General features: G+C 42.3%; 1 protein-coding gene across 1 annotated transcript in view; it reads right to left on the reverse strand.

Moving 5' to 3' along the window:
* Positions 1-27,858, reverse strand: part of LOC115201004 (cadherin-related family member 1) — a 122,651-nt gene that overhangs the window by 27,259 nt on the left and 67,534 nt on the right. The window contains exon 14 of the mRNA XM_029764188.1: positions 7,076-7,240. Coding sequence (XP_029620048.1) covers positions 7,076-7,240 — 165 coding nt within the window. The remainder of the gene's footprint in view (positions 1-7,075; positions 7,241-27,858) is intronic.

Genomic DNA, 27,858 nt, shown 5'->3' on the forward strand with positions numbered 1-27,858 from the left:
TTATATTTCTATTTGTTTTTATATTTTTATTTGAAATTCTATTTAATTTCAGTTTGTTTTCAGAGGTGATTTAGTTGTTTTTATTTAGTTTAGTGTGCATAAAAACATTTCTATTTCGTTTTAATATTATTTAGTTTCAGTGTTAGGGACAGAAAGTAGCCTCTGCATGGGAAGCTAGGAGCTATTTACAATATGTGTTGTAGGCCTATCGTTTTTTTGGCATGCCTAACTGTACGCTTGCCAAATAGCCTACACACCAATCGGCAAATGCTTTTGGGAACAGGCAGAAAAAGGTAAGTTGATCCATGGAGGCAAAAAGGACATGGCCGGAGTTTAATTCAATAAAAGCAAAGCTGTGAGTTGAAAATAAAGAGGAGGGCCAGGTTTGGGAAATATTTGGTGAAGTGGTAAAAGAGGACGATAGCAGTGCTGGCTGTGTTATGTCTGATGATTGTGAGGTGCTATACAAATTCAACAGTCACAAGATTGGGACTTCAGGCACATCAAGGGAACTGTAGCCTACTGTTGGGTTAAATGGAAACTGAAGTCTGGACACGGACTGTAGGTCTATAACCTTTCACATAGCTTTAATATTAACTCCGGCAGAATTAAGCATTTATTGAAGGAAAATTATACACTAAATGTAAGCAAAATTGTATATGATTTCTTTCTTTCTGCATCTTCAGACAATGTGAATGCGCAGTTAGTTACCATCTGTAGAGGTTCTATCTTTATCAGTGTAATAAAAAATGATACTATTTCAACCGCATAAAATATACATCCAAGCCAAACTGAAATCTTATCAGAAACACGTTGGTTGTTTTCACAGCTATCTATTCCTGACAACAGGTCAAACTGATCAAAATATTTTTGTTGTTTTTTTGCATTTGCTCACCGGTCGCTAAACATCTTTGCTCCGCAAAAGAATCAGAGATGACAGAGAACTTTACTGATGCCAACTAGATTGAAGGATTCATTCTATCGATGTATTACATTATTGTTGATTAAGGGTTTCTTTAGTCTTCTAGGGAAACATATGACAGAAGAGAAGCTGCATGTATCAAGTTGACAAAAAAAAATTGTTTACCAAAATTATAAGCAGAAACATATCTAAATGAGGCCCAAGAAAGGTTGCAGCCTACAGAGCATGTTCTATATCAAGGGTTAGGGTTGTGTGCGGGCCTCAGATTTTCCCTTTATCACATATAGTCGGGCGGTTGCGGATGGGTTATTAGCAATTGGGTGCGGGTAAACAAACAGCTGACCCATGCACCACTGAGCCCTGGTCTGAACCCTTTCCTGTGCAACTGGGTCCTGGAACCCCCGACGGACCGACCCCAAGTGGTGAAGGTAGACAACAACACGCTAATCCTCAGCACAGGGGCCCTATAGGGGTGCATTTTCAGGCTCCACAGGGCTGCGTGCTCAGCCCCCTCCAGTGTTCCCTGTTCACCCATGATTGTGTGGCTACGCCCGTCTCCAACTCAAGTTTGCTTACAACACTACAGTGGTAGGCCTGATTCCCAACAACGATGAGACAGGCTACAGAGAGTTGAGAGCCCTGGCGGAGTGGTGCTAAGAAAATAACCTCTCGCCCACCGTCAACAAAATGAAAGAGCTGATCGTGGACTACAGGAGACGGCAGAGAGAGCACCTTCCCATCCACAAGGAGAGGGTAAAAAGTTTCAAGTTCATGTTCAACTCTACTCTGCACCTTAGAGACCGCTGCCCTATGTACATAGTCTTTGAACACTGGTCATTTTAATCATGTTTATATACTATTTAACCCACTTAATTTATATATACTGTATTCTAGTCATGGTGTATCCTATATAACTACTGCTGCAGTACACACACCTTTTCTATTCATATACTGTCCATACTGTCTATAAACACCATGATATATATATATACTGTGCCTTCAGAAACTATTCAGATCCCTTGACTTTTTCCACATTTTGATAGGTTACAGCCTTATTCTAAAATGTATTAAATTGCTTTTTTCCCTCATCAATCTACACACAATAACACATTATGACAAAGAAAAATAGGTTATTTGACATTTTTGCTAATTTATAAAAAAACATAATCTGCAATGTTACATTTACATAAGTATTCTGACCCTTTACTCTGTACTTTGTTGAAGCACCTTTTGCATCGATTACAGCCTCAAGTCTTGTTGGGTATGATGCTACAAGCTTGGCACACCTGTATTTGGGGAGTTTCTCACATTGTTCTCTACAGATCCTGTCAAGCTCTGTCAGGTTGGATGCGGAGCGTTGCTGCACAGCTATTTTCAGGTCTCTCCAGAGATGTTCGATCGGGTTCAAGTCCGGGCTCTGGCGGTGCCAGTCAAGGACATTCAGAGACTTGTCCCAAAGCCACTCCTGTGTTGTCTTGGTTGTGTGCTTAGGGTCGTTGTCCTGTTGGAAAGTGAACCGTTGCCCCAGTCTGTAGTCCTTAGCACTATGGAGCAGGTTTTCATCAAGGATCTGTCTGTACTTTGCTCCGTTAATCTTTGCCTCGATCCTGACTAGTCTCCCAGTCCCTGCCACTGAAAAACATCCCCACAGCATGATGCTGCCACCCCCAAGCTTCACCATAGGGATGGTGCCAGGTCCAGACATGACACTTTGCATTCAGACCAAAGAGTTTAATCTTGGTTTCATCAGACCAGAGAATCTTGTTTCTCATGATCTGAGAGTCTTAGGTGGCTTTTGGCAAACTCTAAGCACGCTGTCATGTGCCTTTTACTGAGGAGTGGCTTGCATCTGGCCACTCTACCACAGAGGCCTGATTGGTGGAGTGCTGCAGAGTTGGTTGTCCTTCTGTAAGGTTCTCCCATCTCCACAGAGGAACTCTGGAGCCCTGTCAGAGTGATCATTGGGTTCTTGGTCACCTCCCTGACCAAGTCCCTTCTTCCCCGATTGCTCAGTTTGGCTGGGCGTACACTAAGAAGAGTCTTGGTGGTTCCAAACTTCTTCCATTTAAGAATGATGGAGGCCATTGTGTTCTTGGGGACCTTCAATGCTGCAGATACTTTTTGGTACCCTTCCCCAGATCTGTGCCTCAACAAAATGCTGTCTCGGAGCGTTACGGACAATTCCTTCGACCTCATGGCTTGGTTTTTGCTCTGACATGCACTGTCAACTGTGCAACCTTATATAGACAGGTGTGTCTTTCCAAATCATGTCCAATCAATTGAATTTACCACAGGTGGACTCCAAGTTGGAGAAACATCAAGGATGATCAATGGAAATAGGATGCATCTAAGTTCAATATAGGCTCATAGCAAAGGGTCTGAATACTTATGTAAATAAGGTGTTTTTTATGTTTAATACATTTGCAAACATTTCTAAAATCATGTTTTCGCTTTGTCATTATGGGGTATTGTGTGTATATTGCTGAGGATTTGTATTTATTTAATCAATTTTAGATTAAGTCTGTCAATTGACAAAATGTGGAAAAAGTCAAGGGGTCTGAATACTTTCCGAAGGCACTGTGTGTATTTATTTATATTACAGACTCTGACAGTGCTTGTTCTGATATTTCTTAATTTCTTTATTACATTTTTGGGATTATGATTATTATTGATTATTATTGTTTTGTATTGGTATGTATTACTGCACTATTGGAAAACACCTGCAAATCTGTGTACGTGACCAATAAACTTAGATTGGAACTGAGCCAGCCAGCTTGTGTGTGTGTGTCTCTTCAATCAAACAAGACTTTTTGGATTATCTTCAAGAAGACTGCGTACCAGCGAGGTGGTTGTTCAGTTTCTCCAAGCCTGATGACAGTTGTCCACAGACAGAGAATATTTTCTCCACGAACACTTGGGATGCAGGGGCAGAAACCAGATCCAGCAGCAGAGGGCACAGTTTTGGATTAACAGCCATCATTGCCTGCCAGATCTGGTGATTCTGTAAACATGCCCTCCTTTACCTCGTCCAGGTATTTCCACAGCTCACACGGGGCACTTAATGCCCTGCCAGGTGACCCTCGAAGACACAATCTTCAATGCAAGGAAGCTATATTTCTGAAGCACTGTGGTCGAGATGCTTGATGGATTTTTCCTGCTAGCATATTTCTGGGGTCCTGCTGCTCAACGGCTGTACTCTCTGATTTTCTGAAGTACAAAATACTCTGTTTCCCTCATCAGTGGCTCCATCTCTATTGAGCGAAACAATCTTGAGTCCATCAGGCAAGTTGCTGCAGGGGTTGAAGCGAAGTTGTCTGTCAGAGGATGCATGCGAAGCGCTCAAGCAGTGGCTTCTGGAGGACCTGTGCCAACTGTTTTCCAACAGTAGTTGCCTGCAATTGTGCCTCAAGTTTGAGAAGGCACAGCACCACATCAGACAGCGACTGGTTGTCAATTTGAAGTTGGATTGTGAATGGCTCCAACAACTTCACAAGTTGTTCTAGTTTGGTACAATCAGTCACGCTCTCAATCTTTCCCCTAAACATTTCAAAATAATAGTGCATTATATCTAGATGTGGGTTAAATTGGTATAGTATTCTCACTCGCAGGTGAAACATATATGGCCTATTACGAGGGACGCCCTAAAATATGTTAATGTGTCAGAAACAACAATAACATGCACCCACTAGTGGTCAAAAGATTTTTGGCACTCCAAAAATACGGTACAGTACTGTATTCTGTAGGGTGGAATTACAATGCCATTCGAAATACAGCAATTCTTTCCCCGGCCACAACATTTTCACACAACTCACCATAATTTACAATATGTTGCAATAAAATGTTTCAGAGAATTTTACTACTGACAATACAAAAAATTACAATAGAATTTACAGTTTTCCGTTACTGTGTATAAAGAAAAAAAATGTACTGACAAAAATCCGGTGTTTCTATGTCAAACAGTTTTGTTATATTTCCGTCATCTTGTGATGTATATAAAGTGTAATATTGGGACGCAAACTCAAATTGAATAAATTATAACCGTGAGAGAGCTGTATACATTTGTTTCAAAGTAGATTTGTTTAAGACTACCAAGAATCACTCTGTGTGACCCTGATTTAGGCTGTAAAAGTTTATTAAAAAAGTCAAAAATTGTGGACTGCAGCAGCTGCATGTGCTGCTGAGTGTAACCGATGTGAAATGGCTAGTTAGTTAGCGGTGGTGCGCGCTAATAGCATTTCAATCGGTGACGTCACTCGCTCTGAGACTTGAAGTAGCGTTTCCCCTTGCGTCGCAAGGGTCGCGGCTTTTGTGGCGCGATGGGTAACGATGCTTCGTGGGGTGTCAGTTGTTGATGTGTGCAAGGGTCCCTGGTTCGAGCCCAGGTTGGGGTGAAGAGAGGGATGGAACCTACACTGTTACATGAGCATAAGAAACAAATCTGGGACTAATGTACAATGGCTTGCGAAAGGATTCACCTCCCTTGGCATTTTACCTATTTTGTTGCCTTACAATCTGGAATTAAAATTGATTTTTTGGGGGGGCCTTTTGCAGGAATTACAACTGCAAGTCTCTTGGGGTATGTCTCTATAAGTGTGGCACATCTAGCCACTGGGATTTTTGCCCATTCTTCAAACAAAACTGCTCCAGCTCCTTCAATTTGGATGGGTTCCGCTGGTGTAGAGCAATCTTTAAATCACACCACAGATTCTCAATTGGATTTAGGTCTAGGCTTTGACTAGGCCATTCCAAGACATTTAAATGTTTAACCTTAAACCACTCGAGTGTTGCTTTAGCAGTATGCTTAGGGTTATTGCCCTACTGGAAGGTGAACCTCCGTCTCAGTCTCTGGAAGACTGGAACATGTTTCCCTCAAATGACCCTGTATTTAGCACCATCCATCATTCCTTCAATTCTGACCAGTTTCCCAGTCCCTGCCGATGAAAAACATCCCCACAGCATGATGCTGCCACCACCATGCTTCACTGTGGGGATGAGGTTCTCGGGGTGATGAGAGGTGTTGGGTTTGCGCCAGACATAGTGTTTTCCTTGATGGCCAAAAACCTACATTTTAGTCTCATCTGACCAGAGTACCTTCTTCCATATGATTGAGGAGTCTCCCACATGCCTTTTGGCGAACACCAAACGTGTTTTCTCATTTTTTTCTTTAAACAATGGCTTTTTTTCTGACCACACTTCCGTAAAGCCCAGCTCTGTGGAGTGTACGGCTTAAAAGTGTTCCTATGGACAGATACTCCAATCTCCTCTGTGGAGCTTTACAGCTCCTTCAGGGTAATCTTTGGTCTCTTTGTTGCCTGTCTGATTAATGCCCTCCTCACCTGATCCGTGAGTTTTGGTTGGCGGCCCTCTCTTGGCAGCTTTTTATGTTGACATATTCTTTCAAATTTTTAGTAATGGATTTAATGGTGCTCCGTGGGATGTTCAAAGTTTCGGATATTTTTTATAACTCAAACCTGATCTGTACTTCTCCACAACTTTGTCCCTGACCTGTTTGGAGAGCTCCTTGGTCTTCATGGTGCCACTTGCTTGGTGGTGCCCCTTGCTTAGTGGTGTTGCAGACTCTGGGGCCTTTCAGAACAGGTGTGTGTATATATACTGAGATCATGTGACACTTAGATTGCACACAGGTGGACTTTAGTTAACTATTCATGGGACTTCTGAAGATAATTGGTTGCACCAGATCTTATTTAGGGGCTTCATAGCAAAGTGGGTGAATACATATGCACGCACCACTTTTCTGGTTTTTATTTTTTAGAATTTTTTTAAACAAGTACTTTTTTTCATTTCACTTCACCAATTTTGAACTATTTTGTGTACATTACATGAAATCCAAATAAAAATCCATTTAAATTACAGGTTGTAATGCAACAAAATAGGAAAAACACCAAGGGGATGAATACTTTTGCAAGGTACTATATTACACAACAAAATTAAAGTGAGAGCCATCTGGCAGTTTACCTCCCCTTGCTTTATCTACATGTTTTTACATATTATTCTAACCCAATAACACTCTATTTAGAGAATAGATGGCTCACTTCATAATTTTACACAAATCTCCATGCCTCCGCCTCGAGTGAATGACGTACATGGGCTTTGGGATGTATTTTTAGGTGGGATAGATGGGGTGAGACTTACTGTCACAGACACAACATTGGAGTTGCCGGGAGAGTTTTCCGGAATTCTGGCAATGTAGTAAACGGAGGAGAACTTGGGAGCGTTGTCGTTGGTGTCGAGGAGATGTATGACGATGTCTGCTGTGGCGCTGAATCTTTCTGGCGTGTCCATCTCCACGGCAAGAAGCTGAGAGAATAACATGGTCAGTCACACAAGTATGGCATTCCCTTATTCATTCATACATCATATGAAGAGGTATACAAAAAGTGCCATGCAAAAGTATTCATCCCCCTTGGCAATTTTCCTATTTTTCTGCATTACAACCTGTAAATTAAATTGATTTTATTTGGATTTCATGTAATGGACAAAACACAAAATAGTCAAAATTGGTGAAATGAAACTAACAAAGATCCCTGAAGGAGCTGCAAAGCTCCACAGCGGAGATTGGAGTATCTGTCCATAGGATCACTTTAAGCCGTACACTCCACAGAGCTGGGCTTTATGGAAGTGTGGCCAGAAAAAAGCAATTTCTAAAAGAATAAAAGAAAAAAACACATTTGGTGATCACCAAAAGGCATGTGGGAGACTCTCCAAAGAAATGGAAGAAGGTACTCCGGTCAGATGAGACTAAAATGTAGCTTTTTGTCCATCAAGGAAACGGTTAATCTGGTGCAAACTCAACACCTCTCATCACCCCGAGAATACCATTCCCCATAGTGAAGCATGTTGGTGGCATCATCATGCTGTGGGGATGTTTTTCCATCGGCAGGGGCTGGGAAACTGGTCAGAATTGAAAGAGTAATGGACGGCGCTAAATACAGGGAAATTCTTGATGGAAACCTGTTTCAGTCTTCCAGAGATTTGAGACTGGGATGGAGGTTCACCTTCCAGTAGGGCAATAACCCTAAGCATACTGTTAAAGCAACACTCAAGTGGTTTAAGGGGAATGATTTAAATGTCTTGGAATGGCCTAGTCAAAGCCCAGACCTAAATCCAATTGAGAATATGTTGTATGACTTAAAAATTGCTCTACACCAGCGGAACCCATCCAACTTGAAGAAGCTGGAGCAGTTTTTGCTTGAAGAATGGGCAAAAATCCCAGTGGCTAGATGCAAAAATCCCAGTGGCTAGATGTGCCAAGCTTATAGAGATATACCCCAATAGACTTGCAGCTGTAATTGCTGCAAAAGGTGGCTCTACAAAGTATTGACTTTGTGTGTGTGTGTGGGGGGGTGAATAGTTATGCACCCTCAAGTTTATTTATTTTGTCTTATTTCTTGTTTCACAAAAATATATATTTTGCATTTTCAAAGTGGTAGGCATGTTGTGTAAGTCAAATGATACAACCTCACCAAAAATCTATTTTAATTCCAGGTTGTAAGGCAACAAAATAGGAATAATGCCAAGTTGGTTGAATACTTTCGCAAGCCACTGTAAGGCACACCTTTTTGAAACCAATTATGACACTTTCATGAATATTGCAGGATCATTCATACCACATTAATTATATTCACAACATCTCAGAAGAGGTCTTCTAAATATACAGTTGAATTCGGAAGATTACATCAACTTAGGTTGGAGTCATTAAAACTTGTTTTTCAACCACTCCACACATTTCTTGTTAACAAACTATAGTTTTGGCAAGTCGGTTAGGAAATCTACTTTGTGCCTGACACAAGTCATTTTTCCAACAATTGTTTACAGACAGATTATTTCACTTATAATTCGCTGTATCACAATTCCAGTGGTTCAGAAGTTTACATATGCAGAATTGTGTGCCTTTAAACAGCTTGTAAAATTACAGAAAATGATGTTGTGGCTTTAGAAGTTTCCGATAGGCTAATTTACATAATTTGAGTCAATTGGAGGTTTACCTGTGGATTTATTTCAAGGCCTACCTTCAAACTCAGTGCCTCTTTGCTTGACATCATGGGACAATCTAAAGAAATCAGCCAAATAATTGTAGACCTCCACAGGTCGGTTTCATCCTTGGGAGCAAGTTCCAAATGCCTAAAGGTACCACGTTCACCTGTACAAACAATTGTACGCAAGTATAAACACCATGGGACCACACAGTCGTCTTACCGCTCAGGAAGGAGACGCATTCTGTCTCCTAGAGATGAACGTACTTTGGTGCGAAAAGTGCAAATCAATCCCAGAACAACAGCAAAGGACCTTGTGAAAATGCTGGAGGAAACGCGTACAAACGTATCTATATCCACAGTAAAACGAGTCCTATATCAACTTAACCTGAAAGGCCGCTCAGCAAGGAAGAAGCCATTGCTCCAAAACCACCATAAAAAAGCCAGACTACAGTTTGAACTGCACATGGGGACAAAGATCGTACTTTTTGGAGAAATGTCCTCTGGTCTGATTAAACAAAAATAGAACTGTTTGGCTACAATTACCATCATTATGTTTGGAGGGAAAAGGAGGCTTGCAAGCCAAAGAACACCATCCCAACCGTGAAGCACGGGGGTGGCAGCATCATGTTGTGGGGGTGCTTTGCTGCAGGAGGGACTGGTGCACTTCACAAAATAGATGGCATTATGAGGAAGGAAAATGTGGATATATTGAAGCAACATCTCAAGACATCAGTCAGGAAGTTAAAGCTTGGTTGCAAATGGATCTTCCAAATGAACAATGACACCAAGCATACTTCAAAAGACGTGGCAAAACGGCTTAAGGACAACAAAATCAAGGTATTGGAGTGGCCATCACAAAGCCCTGACCTCAATCCTATAGACAATTTGTGGGCAGAACTGAAAAAGCGTGTGCGAGCAAAGAGGCCTACAAACCTGGTTCAGCTCTGTCAGGAGGAATGGGCCAAAATTCATCACACTTATTGTGGGAAGCTTGTGGAAGGCTACCCGAAACATTTGACCCAAGTTCAACAATTTGAAAGCAATATTACCAAATACTTATTGGGTGTATGTAAACTTCTGACCCACTGGGAATGTGATGAAAGAAATAAAAGCTGAAATAAATCATTCTCTCAACTATTATTCTGACATTTCACATTCTTAAAATAAAATGGTGATCCTAACTGACCTAAGACAGGGAATTTGTACTAGGATTAAATGTCAGGAATTGTGAAAAACTGAGTTTAAATGTATTTGGCTGAGGTGTAAGTAAACTTCCGACTTCAACTATAAGTCCCTTTTCATTATAGTACAAAAATATATTTTATTCGAAAAATCAGTTGGGAGTGGTTGTTGGTGTTACTGACAGGGGGGTTCAAGCCCAGGACTCCTTCACACCACAATATTGTGTTAGCCTGCTGACACATTAGTTTGTGCAGAAAATGAAAGTCTTCAGACCTCAGCTAAGATTTCTTACTACCACATAACAATGGACTGTCAGATGGGCAACAGGGATTATTGCATTGATTTCATTGTGCCAGTGCAAGCTTAATCAAGAACAGCTATTTTATTTATTTGAAAGATACTACACCCAGGGCTGGTGTGATCCAACACTGTCATTGTGGCCTTGAGCAAGAACCCCTAAACTGCTACATGGGTAATGCTGTAAGAATGACCCTGTGCTGCTCCTATCCTGTTGAGTGATATAGTATGTCTGCAATACTGTAACAGTCATAAAGGTATTATGACTGCTTTCATAACGGTGGTATGCATACCCGCTTCATATTAAGTGGATAACACTTTACTTGATGGGGGTATACAGTGCCTACACTGTAAAGGGTTCCAATCTGGCAGTGACAAAAGGACAAAACGGGCCAAAATGACATGGCAAAATGCTCAACCGTTAAACAATGGATTCACCTGATCAATCTATGTCATGGAAAGAGCAGATGTTCTTAATGTTTATATACTCAGTGTTAGTCAGTGGTGTATATATGTTAAATTACACTGAGCTAACTAGCTAACATTGAACCTATTTGGTTAACTTTAGCAAGCTATGACAATCAGTTTGTATTGCAAGCATTCTGTGGATTGGGACTATAATTGATTGTTTAGCTGGCTAGCTAGCTAGCTACATGTCTAAACAAAAGACCCCAAGTTTAAGCTTGCTGGTAACTAGCTAGATGACATTAGATGGTGTCGGGTTCACCTAGTGGTCATGATAAGGGTTGTCCCAAAATGTTTGATGTATTCGAATAACTGATTATTCTTATGTTGTATTAATTGAAGGGGAGGGGTTACAAGACCCCTCCCTCTTTACATTTATAGGGTCCTAGACTACAGATTAACAATATATATTCATTGTAGAGGTTTAGTATTCCACAATTGTTTTTAGTTCTCTCTCTCTTTCTTATTAAAAGGCCCCTCTGAGAATGTGTGACTGAGACAGAACTCTGCAGGGGAGTGTAGGAGATAAGACTAGTCAAACATTCCACAATAAATCAACTTTGGGGAGTGGATGTTTACTGCTAAGTTTTAGATAACATTAAAAGCCATTGTTTATATAGCTTGGTAGGCATGGTTTTGGTCTCAGGAGTTAAAAGGTAATGATGAAGGTAGTGACATCACCAGAATAGACTTGAGACTTTTTGTTTGATGCAGAACTTACTTGGAAACATGCATGCTATGTTCCTGATTGTCAACTTCTGTGTGCAATTGCATTAATAAAGGTTTTTGAATTATTTAATTAAATATACTGTCCTAATGCTAATTTCACCAATGAGCCAATAATGATTGACTAGGACGAAAGTAACGAACCCTAACAATGGCTGGCTTGCTAGCTAACATTACGTGTAGTGATGTTAGCTCAGAATATAATTTTGCGTCTATTTTATAATAATGCTAAAATATTTGTATCTGCAATTTGTCTTTCAGCATTAGTAGAATATGCCTGACTCTCCTACACCAGTCATACAAGGAGAATGGTCTAATGCCTCCCATCAAAGCAAGCACAGGTTACAACTGAAGCATGAGGACTTGCAGCGAGTGGGAACTTCATCAACAGCTACGCAAAGGATAATGCAAAAGTATTACCAGGATGCCACCCAGGACACAAACATTTTGGTGGAAAGCTTCTGCCATCCCATGTGATAAAAGCAGCAGTGTGGCATCTCTACAAAGACTCAATGACAACACTTGGTATGTAAAGCATCAACACGTTTTGAGTATTTAATTGGTACTACTTTTAATGATCTCACATTATTTCAGTATTTTACAGAGGTACGTGTAGTTGGGGTGTCTTCTTTCAGGAGAAAATTGCTACCCCACATCTCAAACACTAAGCCTAGGACAGACCTGTGTTGGCAGTGCCAGAGGAAAAGCTATAAGGTCTTCAGATCTGGCAATCTGCCAAAAGCAGTTAAGTCAGCCAAGCTGAAGAAGCAAGAGCAGCATCTCCTGCTTGTTCAGAGTGAGCGGTATGTCTACCAGAAGATGGTTTCTGACTGCAAGACCACCTGTCAAGACCTGCAGCTGTCTCTGGGGGCCCCTACTGAACCAGCAAGCAAAGACATCAGGATGCATTACAACTTTGATTTTGCTCAACAAGTAAGCAACATTTCCTCCTTTATACTGATTAAGGACATAAATTGATATATACACTGCTGTTCAAAAGTTTGGGGTCACTTAGAATTGTCCTTGTTTTGAAAGAAATGCACTTTTTTGTCCATTAAAATCACATCAAATTGATCAGAAATACAGTGTAGACATTGTTAATGTTGTAAATGACTATTGTAGCTGGAAACGGCAGATTTTTTATGGAATATCTACATCGGCGTACAGAGGCCCATTTTCAATAACCATCACTCCTGTATTCCAATGCCACGTTGTGTTAGCTAATCCAAGTTTATCAATTTAAAAGGCTAAATGATTATTAAAAAACCCTTTTGCAGTTATGTTAGAGTTCCTCTGTCCAGTGTCTGTGTTATTTTGCCCATCTTAATCTTTTCTTTTTATTGGCCAGTCTGAGATATGGCTTTTTCTTTGCAACTCTGCCTAGAAGGCCAGCATCCTGGAGTCGCCTCTTCACTGCTGACACTGAGACTGGTGTTTTGCGAGTATTATTTAATGAAGCTTCCAGTTGAGGACTGAGGTGTCTGTTACTCAAACTAGACACTCTAATGTACTTGTCCTCTTGCTCAGTTGTGCACCACCGGGGCCTTCCACTCCTCTTTCAATTCTGGTTAGAGACAGTTTGCGCTGTTCTGTGAAGGGAGTAGTACACAGCGTTGTATGAGATCTTCAGTTTCATGGCAATTTCTTGTAAAAAAAACCTACATAAGACCGATTTGAGCCGGTTGGTCACATATGTGCCCATTACAATCTACGCAAGAATTGGAATGCATGATTTGTCACCAGGTTTTGAAAACGTGAATAAAACAGTAATACATTGTACTCCGTACATACATAGAGTATGCTACAGTAGAAACAACAAAAATATATACAGAAAATAAGGCACACAAAGTTATTATTTTTAAGGAAATCAACAGTGAAGGCAATTCTAGGCCCAGCTAGAAAATGTGCCAGGGGGAAAAGGTTTGTGCTAGACAGTGCAAATGTCTGCATACTTGATCTGGGGAAACACAAGGGAGTAGCTTGGGCTCTCATCGAAGAGAGAAGTTTGTCCAATTAAAAACAGCATCAAACAAAAATTGTCCGCAACAATGAAATGGGCTACTTCTATCTGAATTATTGAGGTGGACCACACCTCCTTGTCCTGTTGCGTAACAATCACATTTTGGTACAGTGTGTGCATTCTGACATCACGCACGTAAAAAACCTCATGCTGGGGCGACCATTAGAGATATTGGTAACTCAATTGTGAAAAGGTTAATTACATACATACATACAATACCCTACTAATTAAACTGGATGCAGTCTATCACAGTGCCATCCGTTTTGTCACCAAAGCCCCATATACTACCCACCACTGTACGCTCTCGTTGGCTGGCCCTCGCTTCATACTCGTCGCCAAACCCACTGGCTCCAGGTCATCTACAAGACCCTGCTAGGTAAAGTCCCCCCTTATCTCCACTCACTGGTCACCATAGCAGCACCCACCTGTAGCACGCACTCCAGCAGGTATACCTCTCTGGTCACCCCCAAAGCCAATTTCTCTTTTGGCCATCTCTCCTTCCAGTTCTCTGCTGCCAATGACTGGAATGAACTACAAAATCTCTGAAACTGGAAACACTCACTAGCTTTAAGCACCAGCTGTTAGAGCAGCTCACAGATCACTGCACCTGTACATAGCCCATCTATAATTTAGCCCAAACAACTCCCTCTTCCCCTACTGTATTTATTTATTTATTTTGCTCCTTTGCACCCCATTATTTCTATTTCTACTTTGAACTTTCTTCCACTCCAAATCTACCATTCCAGTGTTTTACTTGCTATATTGTATTTACTTTGCCACCATGGCCTTTTTTTGCCTTTACCTCCCTTATCTCACCTCATTTGCTCACAATGTATATAGACTTATTTTTCTACTGTATTATTGACTGTATGTTTGTTTTACTCCATGTGTAACTCTGTGTTGTTGTATGTGTCGAACTGCTTTGCTTTATCTTGGCCAGGTCGCAATTGTAAATGAGAACTTGTTCTCAACTTGCCAACCTGGTTAAATAAAGGTGAAATAAATAAATAAATAAAAATATTGTAACAAAGTGGTAACTATCCCAACCTGTGGATTTCCATAGTCTCATAAGGAACTCATACTTCTTTATGCTCTATTGAATCTATAAAACGGTCAGTGTTCAACCATGAAATATGTTAGCAATACAAGAGAACAGGTATGACATTTACTCTCACAGGTGACCAAAAATAACTATCCAGAAGCCACACCCCTGCTAAGCCATGCCTCCAGCCTCCTGATCTGACCTGCTGGGTCATATCTGAATAATCCAGCATCAACAACCCAACCTTGCTATTTTTAAAGAAATGGCCTCATAACTTGTGGGGATGGAGTTTGGAGACCCAAACCAAATAGGCTATTGAAACATGACATAAAGTTGTGCGCAATGACAGTACATTGAACCTACCGAGTTTCTTTGTGTGGGCTCTAGAATGTTTTAATTACATGCACCGACAGGTCTGTTTTCTCTATTGTATTATGTTAAATATGAACCACTATAACAGTAATGAGTAATAACCACACACATTTCACTGTCACTTTTCATTCCGTTTTTAGCCTATCCTTCCTTTATATCATTTTGTTTCATATACCATTTCATTGTCTTTGTGGTTCTTCCTGAAGGTCACTAGTGCCATGATGTGCCCTTGGGGTGAGAATCATAGGCACCCCCTCCCCCCTTTCTCTCTCTCCACAGTTTTATGATGGTCATAAATACCTGCAGGAAAACTCTCTCTCCCATTCTCAGAAATGGAAGTTAAATTCCTTTGTTACCAGAGAGAGAGACGTTGCAGTATGGTAACATCAAAAGGTTGAAAAATTAAATAGTATTTCTGTCTTCCAAACATTTGGAATGGTCCATGGGTATTTAAAGAACACTCCTGTTGAATTTGTTAATAATTTGTGATGTAACTAAAGACGGTAGAACAAAATAACTGTATCTCAGAATGTGTATAGTTCCCCATTACCAGAATTACATCAAAATGTTGTGGAACATATATGATTAAATATGAAACTATTTGTGAGAAGATGTAATGTGATGTTAACCTTCTAAATGAGAGAATTGTTTCTCATATGATGTCTTAACCTAGTCAGTGGCCACACCCATGTGAGTACAGACATTACATTGTCGTCACGGAACGCCCCCTTTTTCCAGACTGTATAAAACCCACTCGTGACCACATTTACATTAGGCCAATGAGACCCACAGCGTGAGCTGAAAGGGACGTAATGGCTAGAACTCTGAAACTTTCAACAGAGAAGAAGATCTAGTCAATAAAAGGCAGGGACGGGAGTCCCCACGATGAAATGGCTACTATTTTATAGACCAAGCAGGCGGATGGTATCGAACCAAAGTCACGAATGGTTAAGAAATCTACAAAACTGAAGACTACTGTGTGTATGATAGTGGAATCCTTTGTCTTTTCTCCTGCTCTTTCTTACCTGCCCCTCCCTTTTCATTTGGTGTAACAAGCTGTCATATCGGTTTAGTCCACTAGAGACTTTTCATTGTATCATGTTCGTAACCAATGTATACCCTATCCTGTGTGTGTTTATGTACTTCTGTGTGATTATTTAGTTAGTTAGTAAATAAATAATTAAGCCAATTGGTATATCGCTGATTCATAATTTAAGCTAGGGTTCGTGCAGATTTCCAAGAATTTGCGACATTTGGAATGAGACTGATAAAAGGTAAAGAATTAATTAATGACTGATTGTCACGTCCTGACCAGTAAAGGGGCTGTTTGTTATTGTAGTTTATATCTTGGTGCCCCAAGATTGCGAATGAGTTAATTGTTACAGGATTCATTTAATCATCATAATAATGAAACATAGTTAATCGATTTGATAAAACAATTGTCATCACATTAATAATAGTCAAGACACAACATAATGATGCTCCCGTGCGAGGAATCTAAGATAGAATGAGTCATTTATTCTGAATTCAGCCTGTATAAAATTGAAAAGCAGATTACATTATGCACCCAGATTGTTATACACCATGGGAGTTTTAGACAGGACTTGTTGACGTGTGTTTTTCCATTTGAACAATACATAGAGGTTTCCTCCATGTTGTTTCTCTGACATAGTGTAGGGTTAGTGAATACATTTCTAGTGCTAGAATCCGATCCAGGTAATTATTTAAATTTGAGGAACAGAGCGTTGGGCCAAACGTGCTATTTCTGTCACTCGCGCCTCAGGAGCGAGTAGACTCGGTCAATATTAATTTCTTGAGCCAGACATTATGGGCTGGCAATGAGAGAAATTTGATTAGACCAACGGTGTATTTCCTTGTTGACTACGAGTTACGGCAAAACATAGCGAAAAATAACGCAGAAAGGGTTTGAACGTTAAGATGTTACTAGTAAAACCGTTTAAGGGGTTCATATGTTGTGCTTGTAATTGTACAAAGTAGGATTAGTTTGCACGAGATGCTAAAGCTAACAAATGGAGAGCAGCCATTTTGTTTTTCCCCTTTTTTCACACGGCAACACCATGTGCCTTAGAAAATGGAAGTTCCGCCTCTTCAGGACTTCTGTTTGATTTCAGCCCTCAGGAATAAGTGAACCCTGGTGGTAAAGAATGTGTATATAAAAATTCCATTGGTCCACCGTTGTCTCACATTTGTAACAAGTGGGTTACGGTTATGATATCCAACCAATCTCAACTGATTGGATATCGTTGTCACATTCAATTAAGCTAGGTAGTTCAATTGCATTCCAACCCTTTTCAGGTATCCAAATTGATTGGTTTAGCAAATTAGACAATTTAAACTTTTCCACAGTAGCCTTGATACAGCTACGCTTTCAGGTGAATTAAAGTTGAATTCCCAAATAGCATATACAGGTTTGATTTATCATTAACCAATTACATTTGCTTTTGCAAATCAAACTCCCACATTACTGATCCAGTATTGATTAACATCTTTAAATAGATTAAAACCGTCTTTGCAGCTTCCACTGACTCAAAACCCAAACTTATGTATAACCCAAACTTATATAAAAAAAATAAAAATAATGTGCAAGCTATCAGAGGGGGTGGGTCCCAGTCCCCCGTTAATTAGTGAACCCTCACCCATTTAAGGATGGATCACTGACCTCAGCAGCGATACAAACCCTAATTATGCCATGAGCGGAAAAACAGCAGAAACGATTACTGCAACAATCGACCTGATCGCTACGTTCCTGCACCCAACCCACACAAAGGGTCAGAGCAAATGGGTAAGAAAAGGTTCAAGGACAATCAAAACGTTGACCAATGTTCTCTAGAAGTTCTACTACATGAAGAACTAAAGTGAGAACATTTGAGAAAAGGGTAAAAGATATGTCACAAGGACTAGACAGGGAATTGCTGGACACCAGGTCCACAGGAATTAACACCGTTAGCAAGGACATTAAAAATCACATTTCTCCCGCTCTCACTCGAGACCCTATCCAGGGCCCGATTGATCAAGACACAAGCCCACAGGCTTTGTCTATAGACCCTGATACAAAGGTAGCGAATAAAAATGTCAAACGTCATTGCGAACAACCACTCCACCTCGTTGGGCATATGTCCACTAAACACAACTCAAAACAGCCATACCTGGAAACAGTCCTGGAGGACTGCTTAACTTGTCATGCGCTAAATGATTCGGGTCCGACAATATCGTTCATCTCTCAAACATTGTTCAATGATCTCAAAAGGGCTTTGAAGCCAACTAAACGAGATTTCCCTCAGACTACCTCGCCTCTCACATTGAGACTCATGCTGAAACTACACTTCCAGGACGTATCACTTGTTCACCCTGTGTATGTTATCAGCCTCGAAACTGAACCCCTGCTACTCGGAGCAGACTTGATGGATCGTTTACTCCCACTGATGGATTGGAAATCCAACCATGTATGGTCACAGTGCCTTCTCCACTGACCACACACTTCTGCAAGCACTGCGGCCATCTCAGCGATAAAAGCATTGACGTGCAGAGTGTACTCTGATCTTCTACTTTGTGGGGGACTGTCACCCCTTACAATGACACTAACGGTGTCAGTCCCACAACTGAACCGATGACTCCAGCTGGTGAAACACTTTGCGATATCACAGACAGATATCCTCATCTGAATTCACAGGTACTGAAGAGTTTGCCACATGCGGCCGCTACGGTGACTGAAAAGCCTCAACAGCCACTGAGCGTTTTGAAGCTCAAACACCAGGAGATTTGGTTGAAAGGTTACAGCCATTCTAATAACGCGGTCGCTGACAACTCGTACATAGGGTTCGATCTTTTAGTTTGTGCCTCGGATAACAACACCTACTGCTGATGGGGTAGGTTCCTAGACACAAAGGGGGGAATACTAGCCCAGACCCATGAGGAGCCTCATCGAGGCCGGTGGGAGGGTCGAGACTACGTGCCGCCAGAGCAGAAAACAAATCTAGACTTCCCCATGAGAACTGAGAGGAGAGGACAAGCCCATCGACAGGGTTAACCTGAGAACACGTCTAAGATGTCACTGAGGTGTACCAGAATGTTCGTAAAAGAAGTCCAGTGGACTTCCACCTCGTAAACAAATTGCAACAAAATGAATATTCCTTGCCACTACAATGCAACTAGTAAAATTATCTAATCATGTGTTCCGGAAGGATAACATTTCAGAATAAATTGGTAGGATAACTGGTCCCCTTGAGTACCAGTACCAATGCCAGCACAGTCAGTCCAGCCATAATCAGTAAGAGGGCTGGAGACCTCAAAAGTCAAATTGCTATTAATAACAGCGACAGAGGAGCTAGTAGTCACTCAGATTGCAACACTTGTAAGGGAATCTCCAGAACACTCTTCTGATTGTCCCTTGTCTGATTGTTAACACACATGCCACTAATAAATAGAACCCTCCATTCAGGAGGAAAGTTATTAGAAGTCATGAACCATGATCACACCGCATACGATTGGTTCAGTGCTGATAGAGTACTTCCGTCGTGAGGTTAGCTCCTCTGTGGATAACATAGCAATGAAATAGACTCCTTCATACTACAATGGTGTAAAACTACTACAGTTCGACATCAATTCTTACTGACCTCCAGGCATTGACCTGGACTTTATCTGATGACGTGAGACTCAACAGATTGCAGCCTGTGATTTTCTTTCCCTTGGCATGTGCGCTTTTGTAAGCATAAAAACACACGTACAATGGAACATTTAATGAGGATTTATGCTCAGACCATTTAAGGATCCAAAAGAAAATACCAGTCTTAGTAAAGTCGAAAATGTACTCTGAGGCCTTTGACTCTATAGCTAGAGTACTCACCAGTTTCTTCACAGAGGTCCATAGGTCATCCCTGTAGACTGCCCAAAGATGATGCCTTACTGCTGTAGACTTATCATATAGTTTTCAACTTAGGATAGTGCCCTAAGCAACACACCGCATATTAGAAACACCCTAGATATGACATTAGACAACGCCATGATAGGGTAATTTTGCCAAGACCTTGGACATATATAGAATACAGTCCAATTAGATGATTAAGGTGTGATAACTATGTTTTGTATAGCTTTTGTTTATGCTTTCATTCCTTTTCGTTTAATTTCCTTTGATGATTAGGAAGTGATAGAGCCATAAACAAATTCCCCATACAAGCATTCCATCCTCCCGATTCCTGCTTACAAGCAGAAATTCAAGCAGGGAGCACCAGTGACTCAGTCAATAAAAAAAGTGGTCAGATGAAGCAGATGCTAAGCTACAGGACTGTTTTGCTAGCACAGACTGGAATATGTTCCAGGATTCTTCCCATGGCATTGAGGAGTACACCACATCAGTCAATGGCTTCATCAATAAGTGCACCGATGATGTCGTCCCCACAGTGACTGTACGTACATACCCCAACCAGAAGCCATGGATTACAGGCAACATCTGCACTGAGCTAAAGGTTAGAGCTGCCGTTTTCAAGAAGAGGGACTCTAAACCGGAAGCTTATCAGAAATCCCGCTATGCCCTCCGACAAACCATCAAACAGGCAGGACTAAGATCGAATCGTACTACACTGGCTCCGAAACTTGGATGTGGCAGGACTTGCAAACTATTACAGAATACAAAGGGAATCTCAGCTGAGAGCTGCACAGTGACAATCGCCTACCAGACGAGCTAAATTACTTCTATGTTCGCTTCGAGGCAAGTAACACTGAAAGGCATGAGAGCTCCAGCTGTTCCGGATGACTGTGTGATCACGCTCTACTCAGCCGATGTGAGTAAGGACTTTAAACAGGTCAACATTCACAAGGCCATTTTCATTTTCAATCTTTCCCTGTCTGAGTCTGTAATACCAACATGTTTCAAGCAGACCACCATAGTCCCTGTGCCCAATTACACTATGGTTACCTGCCTAAATGACTACTGACCCGTAGCACTCATGTCTGTAGCCATAAAGTGCTTTGAAAGGCTGTTCATGGCTCACATCAACACCATCATCCCAGAAACCCTAGATCCACTCCAATTTGCATACCGCCCCAACAGATCATGCAATCTCTATTGCACTCCACACTGCCTTTCACACCTGGACAAAAGGAACACCTATGTGAAAACGCTATTCATTGACTACAGCTCAGAGTTCAACACCATAGTGCCCTCAAAGCTGATCAATACGCCAAGGACCCTGGGACTAAACACCTCCTCTGCAACTGGATCATGGAATTCTAGACTGCCTGCCCCCAGGTGGTAAGGGTAGGTAACAACACATCAGCCACGCTGATCCTCAGCACGGGGGCCCCTCAGGGGTATGTGCTCAGTCCCCTCCTGTACTCCCTGTTCACTCATGACTGCACGGCCAGACACGACTCCAACACCATCATTACATTTGCCGATGACACAACAGTCGTATGCCTGATCACCCACAACAACATGACAGCCTATAGGTAGGAGGTCAGATACCTGACCATGTGGTGCAAGGACAACAACATCTCCCTCAACGTGATCAAGACAAAGGAGATGATTGTGGACTACAAGAAAAGGAGGACCGGGCACATCCCCATTCTCATCTACGGGGCTGTACTGGAGCAGGTTGAGAGCTTCAAGTTGCTTGGTGTCCACATCACCAACAAACTAACATGGTCCAAGCACACCAAGACAATCATGAAGAGGGCACGACAAAACCTATTTCTCCCCCAGGAGAGTGAAACGTTTTGGTATCGAGAACATCCTGACTGGTTGCATCACTGCCTGGTATAGCAATTGCTTGGCCTCCGACCGCAAGGCACTACAGAGTGTAGTGCGTACGGCCCAGTACATCACTAGGGCCAAGCTTCCTGCAATCCAGGACCTCTATACCAGGCGGTGTCAGAGGAATGCCCTAAAAATTGTCAAAGACTCCAGCCAACCTAGTCATAGACTGTTCTCTCTGCTACCGCATGCCAAGTGGTACCGAAGCGCCAAGTCTAGGTCCAAGAGGCTTCTAAACAGCTTCTACTCCCAAGCCATAAGACTACTGAACATCTAATCAAATTGCTACCCAGACTATTTGCATTGCCCCCCTTTTATGCTGCTGCTGCTGCTCTCTGTTATTATCTATGCATAGTCGCTTTAATAACTCCACCTACATGTACATATTACCTCAATTACCTTGACTAACCGGTGCCCCCGTACATTGACTCTGTACCGGTACCCCCTATATATAGCCTATATATATTTATTTTACTGCTGCTCTTTAATTATTTGTTACTTTTATTTCTTACTTTTTTAGGTATTTTTCTTAAAACTGCATTGTTAGATAAGGGCTTGTAAGTGAGCATTTCACTGTAAGGTCTACCTGTTGTTTTCGGCACATGTGACAAATAATATTGGATTTGTTTAGAGTAGAAACGTACTTTATTGATCCCAACTTGGGAAATGTAATATTATGGAGCGCAGAACAAAAGTGACAGTTAGGACCTGGAGCCTGGTGCATGGTGCACTACGACTGGACCATTGCTTTACAGATCGATGATCAGTGAGGGTGATTAGGGTATATGCTGTTATCCCCTTCCAATAGCCTACCCACTGGAGAAAATCTAATAAAATCAAATACAATTGTATTGGTTGCATACAAATATTTAGCAGATGTTATTGCGAGAGTAGCGAAATGCTTGTGTTCCTAGCTCCAACAGTGCAGTAGTAGCTAACAATTCACAATACAAACAAATATAAAAGTAAAAGAATGGAGTTAAGAAATATATACATTTTTGGACGAGCAATGTGTAGTGGCATTGACTAAAATACAGTTGAATACAGTATATACATATGAAATGAGTAAAACAGAATACACAGTGCCTTGCATAACTATTCACCCCCTGTGGCATTTTTCCTATTTTGTTGCCTTACAACCTGGAATTAAAATGTATTTTTTGGGGGGTTTGTGTCATTTGATTTACACAACATTCCTACCAAGTCTCAAAATTCTGGAAGACTGAATTAGGTTTCCCTCAAGAAACGTGTATTTAGTGGCATCCATCATTCCTTCAATTCTGACCAGTTTCCCAGTCCCTGCCGATGAAAAACATCCCCACAGGATGGTGTTCTCGGGGTGATGAGAGGTGTTGGGATTGTGCCAGACATAGCGTTTTCCTGACCAGAGTACCTTCTTCCATGTGTTTGGGGAGTCTCCCACATGCCTTTTGGCGAACACCAAACGTGTTTGCTTATTTTTCTCTTTAAGCAATGCCTTTTTTCTGGCCACACTTCCGTAAAGCCCAGCTCTGTGGAGTGTACGGTTTCAAGTGGTCCTATGGACAGATACTCCAATCTCTGCTGTGGAGCTTTGCAGCTCCTTCAGGGTTATCTTTGGTCTCCTTGTTGCCTCTCTGATCAATGCCCTCCTTGCATGGTCCGTGAGTGTTGGTGGGCGGCCCTCTCTTGGCAGGTTTGTTGTGGTGCCATATTCTTTCAATTTTTTAATAATGGATTTAATACTGCTCTCTGGGATGTTCAAAGTTTCAGATTTTTTTATAACCCAACACTGATCTGTACTACTCCACAACTTTGTCCCTGACCTGTTTGGAGAGCTCCTTCGTCTTCATGGTGCCGCTTGCTTGGTGGTACCCCTTGTTTAGTGGTGTTGCAGACTCTGGGGCCTTTCAGAACGTTTGTGTGTATGTGTGAAATATATATATATATATGTGCTCAATTGGATTCAGGTCTGGGGAACGGGCGGGCCAGTCCATAGCATCAATGCCTTCCTCTTGCAGGAACTGCTGACACACTCCAGCCACATGAGGTCTAGCATTGTCTTGCATTAAGAGGAACCCAGGGCCAACCGCACCAGCATATGGTCTCACAAGGGGTCTGAGGATCTCATCTCGGTACCTAATGGCAGTCAGGCTACCTCTGGCGAACACAAGGAGGGCTGTGCGGCCCCCGAAAGAAATGCCACCCCACACCATGACTGACCCACCGCCAAACCGGTCATGCTGGAGGATGTTGCAGGCAGCAGAATGTTCTCCACGGCGTCTCCAGACTCTGTCACGTCTGTCACGTGGTCAGTGTGAACCTGCTTTCATCTGTGAAGAGCACAGGGCGCCAGTGGCGAATTTGCCAATCTTGGTGTTCTCTGGCAAATGCCAAACGTCCTGCACGGTGTTGGGCTGTAAGCACAAACCCCACCTGTGGACGTCGGGTCCTCATACCACCCTCATGGAGTCTGTTTCTGACCGTTTGAGCAGACACATGCACATTTGTGGCCTGCTGGAGGTCATTTTGCAGGGCTCTGGCAGTGCTTCTCCTGCTCCTCCTTGCACAAAGGCAGAAGTAGCGGTCCTGCTTCTGGGTTGTTGCCCTCTTACAGCCTCCTCCACGTCTGCTGATGTACTGGCCTGTTTCCTGGTAGCGCCTCCATGCTCTGGACACTACGCTGACGCAAACCTTCTTGCCACAGCTCGCATTGATGTGCCATTCTGGATGAGCTGCACTACCTGAGCCACTTGTGTGGGTTGTAGACTCCGTCTCATGATACCACTAGAGTGAAAGCACTGCCAGCATTCAAAAGTGACCAAAACATCAGCCAGGAAGCATAGGAACTGAGAAGTGGTCTGTGGTCCCCACCTGCAGAACCACTCCTTTATCGGGGTGTCTTGCTAATTGCCTATAATTTCCACCTGTTGTCTATTCCATTTGCACAACAGCATGTGACATTTATTGTCAATCAGTGTTGCTTCCTAAGTGGACAGTTTGATTTCACAGAAGTGTGATTGACTTGGAGTTACATTGTGTTGTTTAAGAGTTCCCTTTATTTTTTTGAGCAGTGTATATATACAGTGGGGAGAACAAGTATTTGATACACTGCCAATTTTGCAGGTTTTCCTACTTACAAAGCATGTAGAGGTCTGTAATTTTTATCATAGGTACACTTCAACTGTGAGAGACGGAATCTAAAACAAAAATCCAGAAAATCACATTGTATGATTTTTAAGTAATTCATTTACATTTTATTGCCTGACATAAGTATTTGATCACCTACCAACCAGTAAGAATTCCGGCTCTCACAGATCTGTTAGTTTTTCTTTAAGAACCCTCCTGTTCTCCACTCATTACCTGTATTAACTGCACCTGTTTGAACTCGTTACCTGTATAAAAGACACCTGCCCACACACTCAATCAAACAGACTCCAACCTCTCCACAATGGCCAAGACCAGAGAGCTGTGTAAGGACATCAGGGATAAAATTGTAGACCTACACATGGCTGGGATGGGCTACAGGACAATAGGCAAGCAGCTTGGTGAGAAGGCAACAACTGTTGGCGCAATTATTAGAAAATGGAAGAAGTTCAAGATGACGGTCAATCACCCTCGATCTGGGGCTCCATGCAAGATCTCACCTCGTGTGGCATCAATGATCATGAGGAAGGTGAGGGATCAGCCCAGAACTACACGGCAGGACCTGGTCAATGACCTGAAGAGAGCTGGGACCACAGTCTCAAAGAAAACCATTAGTAACCCATTACGCTGTCATGGATTAAAATCCTGCAGCGCACACAAGGTCCCCCTGCTCAAGCCAGCGCATGTCCAGGCCTGTCTGAAGTTTGCCAATGATCATCTGGATGATCCAGAGGAGGAATGGGAGAAGGTCATGTGGTCTGATGAGACAAAAATAGAGCTTTTTGGTCTAAACTCCACTTGCCATGTTTGGAGGAAGAAGGGTGAGTACAACCCCAAGAACACCATCCTAATCGTGAAGCAAGATGATGGAATCTTCATTCTTTGGGGATGCTTTTCTGCAAAGGGGACAGGACGACTGCACCGTATTGAGGGGAGGATGGATGGGGCCATGTATCGTGAGATCTTGGCCAACATCCTCCTTCCCTCAGTCAGAGCATTGAAGATGGGTCGTGGCTGGGTCTTCCAGCATGACAACGACCCGAAACACACAGCCAGGGCAACTAAGGAGTGGCTCCGTAAGAAGCATCTCAAGGTCCTGGAGTGGCCTAGCCAGTCTCCAGACCTGAACCCAATAGAAAATCTTTGGAGGGAGCTGAAAGTCTGTATTGCCCAGCGACAGCCCTGAAACCTGAAGGATCTGGAGAAGGTCTGTATGGAGGAGTGGGCCAAAATCCCTGCTGCAGTGTGTGCAAACCTGGTCAAGAACTACAGGAAATGTATGATCTCTGTAATTGCAAACAAAGGTTTCTGTACCAAATATTAAGTTCTGCTTTTCTGATGTATCAAATACTTACGTCATGCAATAAAATGCAAATGATTTACTTAAAAATCGTACAATGTGATTTTCTGGATTTTTGTTTTAGATTCCGTCTCTCACAGTTGAAGTATACCTATGATACAAATTACAGACCTCTACATGCTTTGTAAGTAGGAAAACCTGCAAAATCGGCAGTGTCGACAGTGTATCAAATACTTGTTCTCCCCACTGTGTATATATACACCTACCTTAGTGTTCTTGGGCACAGGCACTATGGTGGTCTGCTTAAAACATGTTGTTATTACAGAGTCGGATAGGGAGAAGTTGAAAATGTCAGTGAAGACACTTGCTAGTTGGTCAACGCATGCTCGCAGTACACGTCCTGGTAATCTGTCTGGCCCTGCGGCCTTGTGAATGTTGACCTGTCTAAAGTTCTTACTCACATTGGCTGCAGAGAGGGTGATCACACAGTCTTGCGGCACAGCTAGTGCTCTCATGCATGTTTCATTGTTATTTGCCGCGACGCGAGCATAGAAGTAGTTTAGCTCGTCCAGTAGGCTTGTGTCACTGGGCAGCTCTCGGCTGTGCTTCCCTTTGTATTCTGTAATGGTTTGCAGGCCCTGCCACATCTGACGAGCGTCAGAGCCGGTGTAGTACAACTTGTTCTTAGTCCTGTATTCATGCTTTGCCTGTTTGATGGTTCATTGGAGGGCATATGTAGGGCATTGTGGGATTTCTTATAAGCTTCCAGTTTAGAGTCCCGCTCCTTGAAAGCGGCAGCTCTAGCCTTTAGCTCAGTGTGGATGCTGCCTGTAATCCATGGCTTCTGGTTGGGGTATGTACTGTGGTAAACCGTGGGGTGTTGGGTTGAGCGTGCAGAGATTGACACAGAGACAGGGAGGTTTTAGACCACAAAAACAACTTTTCTAAGACAGAAAATAAACATAACAAAGAAAATCACTTAGATTTAGCTCGGTCCTTCTTCTCTACTGTGGCTTGGTGTCAGTCTCTCCCCATTCTCTCCCACGGTGTGCCACCGTGCTCCTTTTATTTGGCCTCCACGGCTGGTTGGCACTTTTCTCTAATTACCTCAACTTAGAGCTGTCTGTCGGGGTGCCCAGCTCCCATATTCCCAGCAGAGGGAGCCAACGTCGCCTCACGTACCTCCCCTCTATTACCATCCCCTGGGGTAGATCTCCTGGGATACCACAGTACGTACAGTCATTGTGGGGACGACGTCATCGGTGCAATTATTGATGAAGCCAATGACAGATGTGGTGTACTCCTCAATGCCATTGGAGGAATCCCGGAACATATTCCAGTCTGTGCTAGCAAAACAGTCTTGTAGCTTAGCATCTGCTTCATCTGACCATTTTTTTATTGATCTTGTCACTGGTCCTTCCTGCTTTCACTTTTGATTCTAAGCAGGAATCAAGAGGATGGAATTATGGTCAGATTTGACAAATGGAGGGCGAGGGAGAGCTTTGTATGCATCTCTGTGTGTGGAGTATTGGTGGTCCAGTGTTATTTTCCCTCTGATTGCACATTTAATATGCTGATAGAAATTTGGTAAAACTGATTTAAGTTTCCCTGCATTAAAGTCCCCGGCTACTAGGAGCGCC

This window comes from Salmo trutta, chromosome 10, assembly GCF_901001165.1.
Source record: "Salmo trutta chromosome 10, fSalTru1.1, whole genome shotgun sequence".
NCBI classification, from domain to species: Eukaryota; Metazoa; Chordata; class Actinopteri; order Salmoniformes; family Salmonidae; genus Salmo; species Salmo trutta.